Consider the following 10,552-nt stretch of genomic DNA (forward strand, 5'->3'; position numbering starts at 1 on the left):
ATAAAGCGAGATTAAAGCAGATGATCAAAAGCTTGGCCAAAGGTAGATTTTAAGAAGCGAGGTAGAGCGATACAGAGGTGTAGAAGAAAATTCCAAAGGTTAGGGTCTTGGCAGCTGAAGACATGGCCACCAATGGTGGAGCAAATAAATTGGGAGTCTGCCAGAATTTAAAAATTGGGAATCCATGTGACAAGCTTCTCAAGCAGTTTACGTGCTATCAACATCATCTGGGTGCTTGAAACATATAGTCAACTGGAAATGTTAATCCCTTAAATATCTAGGAATGAAGTCAAGACTGGAAATCACTTATGAGTCTGCTGATATTCAGAATTGCTCAAATTAATGATAACCTTCTATGTTTTCAAGGCTGTCCACTGGAACAAACTATCAAATGAATGAGATAAGACAATGCTTACTTAATGCACACCAGGCAGTTGTGTGTAACTGTTGAAGTCTAAGAGGCAGCCAAGTGTTAATTAAATACAAAGTTGGACTGAAGCAGTTCTCAGACACCATGTTGAGGTTGCAGGTTTGGTGAGGAGGAAATAAAGGTGTTAGCAAGTAGAAGAAAAACTAAGTCCGTTGTGAATATTAGATGCCATGGGGCCAGAGGCATAGAAAATTGGTGCTTAAGGTCAGATGGAAGGTACAAAGGTGCATCAAAATAGCTACACCTGGATTACTGTTACCTGAATAACGAATACCTAATTGAAAACCATGCAGTTTAAGCATAGGTGAACCAATTGAGCCAACTTCAGGTATTACAAGGAAAGAAGAATTAAAGATTGTTACACTCTTTCTCATTGGCAAAGTTTCTCATTAGTATTCCATACTTCTTTTCCTCTTGCTGTGTCCCATGTAAATGTGTAAGATGTATCATCGGCTTCATCATCAATCCTGTATGCAAACAGTGTAAAGTCAAAGAAGCTGAGAACCTGCAATGATTCAATAAGTTTAGAGTGAATAGAGTTGATATTAAAAGTGAGATCCAGGCTGAATATTGCAAGTTCAGTGAGAAAATAAAAAACAGAAATAAGAGGAACCTAGAGAGTGCATGAGAAGAGACTGGCAACAAATATACAAAGGAATCCAAAAGTCTTCAATAGACATATAAATACTAAAACAGTAGTAAGAGAAGGAGTGGGGCCAAAAAGGAAACCTACACATGGCAGCAGAGGGTGTGTAGTAGTGACAGGAAACAGAAAGTCATTCTTTTTTTGAATGGAGAAAGACATACAGCGATGTTTCCCAGGGGTCAGTACTTGAAGCAGTGCTTTTCTTGATCTATATTAAATGACTTGGCACAATTTCAAAATTTGCAAATTACACAAAACTTTGAAATGTAGAGAACTGGGAGGGGGATAGTGACCAAACCCAAGAGGACATTGACAGGCTGGTGGAATGGGCAAACACATGGCACAAATTTAATGCAGAGAATGGAAAGTGGTACACTTTGATGGGAATAACATAGTGGCAATATAAACTAAAGCATATAATTCTAAAGGGAATGCACGAACAGAGACACCTCTGTACACAAATCGTTGAAGGTGGTAGGACAGGTTGAGAAAGTGATTAATAAGGCAAATAGGATCCTGAGTTTTATAAATAGAGGCACAGAGCACAAAAACAAGGAAGTTATTATGAACTTTTATAAAACACTGGTTCAGTCACATGTCCAGCAAGTCCAATTCTGGGCACCACACTTCAGGAAGTATGGGAAGGTTTTAGAGAGGGCGCAGAAAAAATTATGAGAACGTTTCCAGGAATTAGGAACTTCAGGTACATATAGAAAGACTGGAGAAGCTGGGGCAGTTCTCCTCAAAGAAAGGAAGATTTAGAGGAGATTTGATTGAGGCATTCAAAATTATGAGGAGTCTTCGACAGAGTAGATAAAGAGCTGTTCCCACTGACAGGAGAAAAAACAACTAGAAGACAGATTTAAAGTGACTGACGAAGAACGAGAAGCAACACGTGAATACACTTTATGCAATGTGTGGTTAGGATCTGGAATGTACTGCCTGAAAGAATGGTGGAGACGGATTCAATCATGGATTTCAAAAGGGAACTGGATAAGTATCTGGAGGGAGAAGAAATTAAATTGCTCTTGCAGAGAGCCAGCACAGGCTGGGAGGGCTGGGTTACTTCCTTCTGTGTGGTAACCATTATGCCATACTAATTAAAAGAAATCTGACTGCTGTCTACCAACACTTGAAGGGTTTCCACAGACCTCAGTAAAGCCAATACTTATTCTGTAATAACGGACCTCAGGTCTCAGCATGGAATTTCAAGAAATTTGCAACAGATTGGGACTGAGTACATTATATCATCTGCAAATTATGGCCAGTCAAAACAAAATACAGTTAAGGCATCAAAGGAACTGCTTGAAAAAGCTAAGATTGTTGGCAATATGGGTTGTTAAAATGGAGAAACATTCCAATGGCAGATTCAGCTATTCTCCAAGGCAAAGACTGATAAAAGAAATATTTCTCATTTTGCCAAATATTCTAAAGCCAAGATTGTGTAGGTATTTTCTAGCTTTTAGGTAACAAGAAAAAACAAACAAGTTTATTACAGGTTAGGGGTGTGCCAATTACCAGAAGTAAAGAATAATCATGGCCAGATGTTAGCAACATGCGGTTGAGAAAAGTAAAGGATCAGGAAGAATGCTCTTGAATTTTGAGATGGAAAGTAATGGAAAAGATCACAGGTAGAATCAGAAGCTGTGAAACAAAAGAATCTCCTGATTTGAGTTATAGGAGGAAAGATAATTCTAGATACAGAAGCACAAATTTTGTTACCTCAAAAAATTCTGCATTGAGTTAACCTGTACTGGATGGACAGAAGGAACTAGGGGGAACAGCAAATGACAAATCTGCTGTAGAAAGAGTCAGGAAATCCCATCTCAAATACAAAGGAGATGGTTGAATGGCAAATTAATCAAGCTTTGACTGAAGCTAAACAAGTGTAATTCAGATATTAACAGTTCATTTTACATCCCTGACTGAGTGGTAACATTCTCAATTCAAGAACCAGAAAGTCATAGGTTCAAGCTCCATTCCAGAGTCTTAACCCATAACATAGGCCAACACTTTAGTGTAGTACTGAGGGAATACTGTGTCAATTGTGTATGTATTTGCATTTAATTGTATCGGATAGTGGGCATTAATTGGGGATTCACTCATGCACCTATAAATAGATAGTGAGTGAAACTGTAGTTGTTGGGTGATGAGGTATCTCTGTAAATAAATGTTCATAAACTGTAAAAGATTGTCTCCAGTTCTATCCTTCATTATCTGGATTGATGAAATACAGCATGTTGCACTGTCAGATCTGTCAACTTTCAGAAGAGATAATAAACAGAGGCCCCATCTACCATCTCAGGTGGATGTAAAAGATCCCATAGAACTACAGTATTCAAAGAAGAGCAGGGAGGTCCTCCAGTGTTCTAGCCAATGTTTATCCCTCAATCAACATCACTAAAACTGATGATCTGGTCACTATCACATTGGGATTTGTGGGAGATGCTCTATGCAAATTGACTGCAGGTTTCCTATATTCCAACAGTGACAATACTTCAAAAGCATTTCACTGATTTGGCACATCCTGAGGTCATGAATGATACCATATAAAAATAGGAGTATATACTTTGCTTCATAAACTAAATATGGTTTACAGCAAATGAATTAAGGGAGGTCCATAAGTCAATATGTGGAAGAAAATTTGTATATTCAAACTCAGTTTTAAAATACTTTATTAGATAGACTTTTTTTTATATTGGAAACATCACAATAATTTCAGAATATTCTGGGATATTGTGTGGTTATATGGTGTAGACACAGAAGCCTAAAGATCATTATATACATTTTATTCAGATACACAAATGGATTTAACTAGTTGGTCATTGTTTTCTAAAGCAGAAATAAGATTTCACTATTTAAAAATAGAAAGCAGTTTTGCGGTTGTAACAATGGCAAAACTGTCAGAGATCACCGACATTCCAAATGCAAAAGTGAGAACAGCTTAGGTTTAACTGCGTGCGCAGACATCAGGTGTTAATAATCCAGAAGCTGCTGTCAATGATTGTCTGCTCCTCTCCTGGATGCACTGTTGAAGTCCCTACAGATGGGAATCTTTAAAAATCACTTGAACCAAATGTGAACTTCCCCTTTTCCATTGCAATATCACTGTTAAAAAAAACATTGAAAAAATTATGCCTAGGTGGATAAGGTGTAACTGGGTTTTTAAATGGTGTACTGAGTCCTATCTACTGTTGAACAACCTCACTGGTTATGAAAAACTAATATCTGTAGAATTACCACATTAAATTAAATACTTATGGAATTTTTAAACTTCTAAAAAAAGTTGACTCGATATTTTAGCCTCTACCTTATTACCATGCACAGGTCACAATCTTTATTTTGCTCTCTGGAAACATTATTTAAAAAATGAATGATAATCAGTGCATTTTGCTCACTTTGAGAATTATTTATTTGTGATTGATACTTAGCTGGCTTGATGATACCACTGTTGCCACTAAATCCCCTCGACCTAGTACCAGAGTCAAACTAATGTTGGGAAAAGTGAAACGCACACCACAGAGATTGCTAGATCTTAGTGGAAAGCCTTCTTTGAGATCAACCATGAACACTATCACTTCACCGCTGACGGCAAAATCCAGGCCAAATTGGCTGGCAAATTGTAATTAATGCTTTATAGCCAAACAATGTGAAAATCAGCTGAGTGTTCTCAAAGACTGAGGAAAATTAGTGAAATGTTGAGATTATAGCAAGGAATCTGACTTAAAGGAGGTGATGTCGATGTTGTCTCCACTTTTTGTCAGACCATAGCTGGAGTACTATGTTTAATGCTAGCCTCCATTTTACACAAAAGATGTAGAAAATTACTGGTGTAAATTTGAAGAATAGGAGGCTGATTGTTGAACATAGAAAGCCAAGATATGAAGAAAAAGATTATTTCTTCAATAATAACTTTTGCCTGTCAAGTTAAGTTTTTCTTAAGAAGGCTGGAAATGTTGGTTTCAGTTTCATTTCCAGTAATAAGCAGAAGCTGCAAGCTGTATTTTTGTCCACTCAATCTATGGCTTTGGATAGCAACCCCTCAGAGGATTGTTACGGAATTTGGTCAAGATGAAGCCTTGACGAGGTGTAAGAGAAGACCTCACTCTATAGAAAGTGAGGAGGAATTGATTTAAAAACAGAAAACCATGTTTTTTCCAACAAAAAAAAACAGCTGGATAAATTCTTTGTAATGGTCATTCACTCCACTAATGTAACCTGATGAGCGATTTGGAAGGATAGGCTGCATTAACCAATTAACCAAACTATTGAGTGTCTTCTCTCACATGGGGTGACTTCTCTCAGACGGGGTGTTAAACAAAGACCATGTCTGCTCTCTCTGGTGGACATAAACGATGGGTTAAACTGTACATTCGGCACCTAACGTGCTCTTGGGAAATTCCAAATTACTTCACAACCAATCTGTAGTACGTTTGTTTTGCAGACATTATTTGAACATCAGCAGGGGAGCTCTCCCAGTGCCATCGGCAACATTTATACCTCTACCAATATCACTATAAAACTGGTCATTTATCTGACTGCTGTTTTGTTAGTCCTTGATTTGTACAATTTGGATACCATGGGCTGGATTTTACAGTCCCTACTGTGGCATGTTTTTGGTTGGTTGTCGGCGGCAGGCGGGCGGGGTGGCTTGTAAAATATGACGGGTGGCTAGTCCACTGCCTTCCTGCTGACCCCCAACCAGGTTCCCATAAAACGCTAGGCAGGTGTACAGCAAAATTGGCAGCCAACCTGCCATTTCTAAATAAATAATTCACAGACAATTGAGCTTGTTAGCAAGCCAACTGACCCAAATAATGCACTGCCCATGCATAAAATGGTTGGCATGGGCAGACAGGCAAGATTCAGGTGGCTGTTTTATAAATAACTTTGTGGAAAAGATGGGAAGGAAGGGGGGTGTCTATGTGATCAGAGACATCCCCCCCCACCAACCAATCTACTACTGCCCCTTTGTTCCTCCCTGCCTGGCCTTCAAAACCCACTCCCCAGCTCCTCGATCCCCTCCCACCCTAAAAGCCTGGGACTTGTCTTAGTCCAAGGTCCATTAATGCCCCCCACCCCCACAGAGGGCCACCCTGCAGTCCCAGCAGTGCCCGCTACTGAGCTCTGGCATTGTAGGACTGCTAGTGCTGTTGGCTGAAAGTTTTTGAGGGCAGGACTTCCTCCATCTGCGAAGTGGAGGTCTGTCCCTTACCTTTGCTGCGGGGTGATCTTATTGAATGTTGGCCGGTATGGCATCAACTTTCCTTCAGGGGGGTGGGGGGGAGAAACAGCAATACAACCCTCCCCACCCCCAGGTAAAATTCAGCTCCATTTTCCCTTTATTACACTGGTCTTTCAGGAAAATTAACAGCATGTCAGCACCACTGTTACTAATATGCAATTCAGCCAGTGAGTTCAGGGGACTGAGAGATACACCATAAGTTCAAAAAATCACCAAAACATAGAAACAAGTGCAGGCCATTAAGCCCCTAGAGTCTGTTCCACTATTCAATATGATTATAGCGGAACAGTATCTTATCTCCATTCACCCCCCTTGGCTCCTCAACTCTTAATCCACTCGAACTCAAGTTCTGTCGAAGGGTCATGAGGACTCGAAACGTCAACTCTTTTCTTCTCCGCCGATGCTGCCAGACCTGCTGAGTTTTTCCAGGTAATTCTGTTTTTGTTCTTAATACACATGGCTAGCAAAAATGATAATTCTCAGATTTAAACTTAGTCACTGAGCTAGCAACTGCTACTTTTTCACTAAGAGAGTTTGATACTTCTACCATTCTTTGCATGAAGAAGTATTTCCTAATGTTTTTTCTTGTGAATGGTCATTGTCTGATTCTAAGGATATGTCTGCTTTTATTAGATTCCCTCACCAGCACAAAAAGTTATCCATCAATGCTATAAATTCCTCTCAAAACCCTAAAATTAACAATTAAATGACCCCATAAAATCCTATATTCCAGCAGATATGTCAGTAGTTCATCTAACCACTCTTCATGATCTAATTCTTGGAGCACTAATAACATTCCAGTGAATCTGTGCTATGCTCCCTCTAGGGCCAATATATCTTTCCTGAGGTGCACTGCTCAGAATTATGCACAGTTCTCCATATGTAATCTAACTAGGGCTTTGTATGATTGCAGCAAAATTTCCTCCACTTTAACGAGCAATCATTTTTAATGTGATGCACACGACCTTTCTGACCCAAAATGGGAGCAACTTAAGCTCTTAAATCTCATTCTTGCACTTAGTCAATAGTTATACTTTTGAAAATGTCAAATTTAAAAATCAACATTTTTACTCTGTTCTTTGCAAACCAATCCTTCGATCTCTCATTTTGTACATGATTTGATTTGAATTCACACTCCTTCAGCATCATTCCCTTCTAAATCCTTAAATATCATTGGTTAAGGATATACAACATTGGTGCCATCATTCACTAAGGTCCCAGATATGTTTTTACCCTCATCACACCATTACAAGATCAAACTTCCAACAACCTACAGTGCAAAATTTTGTGCAAAAGGATGCAGAAAAATGTCTAAACAATGGAACACACCATGAGGTGCTCCAAAACAAGTGCTTATTTATACTTCAGAAGCTCTTCACAGACTGTGAAGCACTTTACGGCATCGTGAGTTTGTGAAAGACACTAAATGCCAGTTCTTTGTTTCATACATTTACACAGAGTATTTCAAACCTGAATATAAATACACTTTCACATTATTTGGCTAAAAATTACCTTTAAAAATGTTAAAAAATAGAAAGCAAGTTATGACATTAATGATATGCGGAAACATTGCAATAGAAAGTCACAAACAATAATCTCATCACTAACATATTTTAATATCATATAAATTATTTAAATTTGTTTAGCTCGAGTAGATTACCAACGAGCAACCAACACCTTTCGTGTTCTGGAGAAATCCTAAAGCACAACGTGGTCAGCTTTTTTGTCGGCAAGAGTGGCGCAAGGCAACTGAGAAAATAACAGTTTACGGAAGTCTTGATTGTAAGTCACACATGTCTTATTTAATTATACAACGCGAAAAAACAATGTTTTGATTATTTAAACGTGCGAACCTGTTCAGAAACAGCTCTGAAGAGACAAGATCCATCCTTCGCAATTCTTTTCCGATACAGACCCTGGTTTTTCAAGTATTCGTCCAGCAGAAGTTCGCCGGGATGGCTGGTGTTGCAGCGCTCCGAGGCCTCGTAGCCTTTGCCTTTACCGACAGCACCGCCCCTCTCCATCTCAAGTGGCCGCCTCACGCCTGATGTGCGAGCACATGGTTACATTGACTCGACAACAACGCGTTCTGCTCCGGGACAAAATTCCAAGCCTCGAAATCCGATTGTCCTGGAGCGAGAGCCCGACTCCGTGCGGCCATTTGTTTTGACAGGGTGCGTTCTGGGTGATGTAGTCATGTAGTCCGCTCTCGTCCTCCTACGCAGGCGCCGGCCCACCAAAGGACTATAACGTAACGTGAAGACGCTCGACGGAAGCTGACGAAACGAAAAGCGAAAGCTATTTCTGGATAAACAGAAAGAGGAAGTATTTGAGTAGGGCAGTATTTAATGCGAGAGGCTATGTCAGAGCTAAATGTTAAGATTGAAACTTTTAATCGATTATAAACCCGCCTAACCACGAGACTGTGGTTTTTAAAGGCAATTGTTTATCAGACAAAATTTGACACCGAGCCATATAAGGAGCTGTTAGCACAGGCGATCAAAAACTTAGTCATGGAGGTCGGTTCCAAAGATTCATTTAAAGGACGAGAGCGAGGTTTAGGTAGGGAATTTCAGAATTTAGCACATCGGCAGTTAAAGGCGTGGCCGCTAATGGTGAAGCATTGGAAATTGGGGATGCACAATAGTCCAACGTTCGAGGAATGCTGAGTTCTTAGAGGGTTCTAGGGCTGTTGGAAGAGGTTGCAAAAAAAAGGGAATGGACAAGGTCAAGGAAGGATTTAAACAGATGAAAATTTTAAAGTCGAGTTATTATCAATCACGGGAGCCGTAATAGGTCAGGAAGTACAGGGTAAAAGCAAAATACTGCAGATGCTGGAAATCTGAAACAAAAACAGAAAATGCTTAAACTCAGCAGGTCTAACAGCATCTGTGGAGAGGAAAACAGAGTTAACGTTTGGAGTCTGTCTGATTCTTCTTCAGAGCGCTGAGGAAGTACAGGGTGATGGGTTAGGATGCAGGCAACTTTTTTTAAAAATAAAAATACCTGGAAAAACTCAGCAGGTCTGGAAGCATTTGCGGAGAGGAACACAGTTAACATTTCAAGTCCATATGACTCTTCAGCAGAACTAAGTAAAAATAGAAGAGAGGTGAAATAGAAGCTGGTTTAAGGGGAGGTGGGACAAGTAGAGCTGGGTAGAGGGCCAGTGATAGGTGGAGATAGCCAAAAGATGTCATTGACAAAAGGACAAAGAGGTGTTGAAGGTGGTGATATTATCTAAGGAATGTGCTAATTAAGGGTAGAAAGCAGGACAAGCAAGGTACAGATAGCCCTAGTGGGGGTGGGGTGAAGGAATCGAAATAGGCTAAAAGGTAGAGATAAAACAATGGATGGAAATACATTTAAAAATAATGGAAATAGGTGGGAAAAGAAAAATCTATGTAAATTATTTGGAAAAAGGGGGGGATATGAAAGGGGGTGGGAATGGAGGAGAGAGTTCATGATCTAAAACTGTTGAACTCAATATTCAGTCCAGAAGGCTGTAAAGTACCTAGTCAGAAGATGAGGTGCTGTTCCTCCAGTTTGCGTTGAGCTTCACTGGAGCAATGCAGCAGGCCTAGGACAGACATGTGGGCATGAAATCAGGGTAGAGTGTTGAAATGGCAAGCGACAGGGAGGTTTGACCCAAGGTGTTCTGCAAAGCGGTCACCCAGCCTGCGTTTGGTCTCTCCAATGTAGAGGAAACCGCGTTAGGAGTGACGAATGCAGTAGACTAAATTGAGGGAAATGCAAGTGAAATGCTGCTTCACTTGAAAGGAGCGTTTAGGCCCTTGGACGGTGAGGAGAGGGGAAGTAAAGGGGCAAGTGCTGTGGGAGGGGTTGAGGTGTAGGGGGTGATGGAGGAATGGACCAGGGTGTCCCGGAGGGAACGATTCCTGTGGAATGCCGCCGGGGGGGGGGGGTGAAGGGAAGATGTGTTTGGTGGTGGCATCATGCTGGAGTTGGCGGAAATGGTGGAGGATGATCCTTTAAAAGCGGAGGCTGGTGGGGTGATAAGTGAGGACAAGGGGGACCCTATCATGTTTCTGGGAGGGAGAGGAAGGTATGATGGCAGCTGTGCGGGAGATGGGCCGGACACGGTTGAGGGCCCTGTCAACCACCGTGGGTGGAAAACCTCAGTTAAGGAAGAAGGAAGACATGTCAGAGGAACTGTTTTTGAAAGTGGCATCATCAGAACAGATGCAAAGGAGGCGAGGGACTGAGAGAATGG

The 10,552-nt window shown here is 40.6% G+C and overlaps 1 protein-coding gene across 4 annotated transcripts in view; it reads right to left on the reverse strand.

Annotated features, from left to right (window-relative positions):
* Positions 1-8,496, reverse strand: part of otud4 (OTU deubiquitinase 4) — a 109,907-nt gene extending 101,411 nt beyond the window's left edge. For 3 of the 4 annotated variants that reach the window (XM_041186435.1, XM_041186427.1, XM_041186455.1), the window contains exon 1: positions 8,175-8,496. In XM_041186435.1, the coding sequence (XP_041042369.1) occupies positions 8,175-8,345 (171 nt within the window). In that variant the 5' untranslated portion in view covers positions 8,346-8,496. Of the gene's footprint in view, positions 1-4,031; positions 4,185-8,174 lie in introns of all 4 variants that reach the window. The other variant, XM_041186445.1, reaches the window with a different exon arrangement.
* Positions 8,497-10,552: the final 2,056 nt, after the last annotated feature.

The sequence above is a fragment of the Carcharodon carcharias genome, chromosome 1, assembly GCF_017639515.1.
Source record: "Carcharodon carcharias isolate sCarCar2 chromosome 1, sCarCar2.pri, whole genome shotgun sequence".
Classification (NCBI taxonomy): domain Eukaryota; kingdom Metazoa; phylum Chordata; class Chondrichthyes; order Lamniformes; family Lamnidae; genus Carcharodon; species Carcharodon carcharias.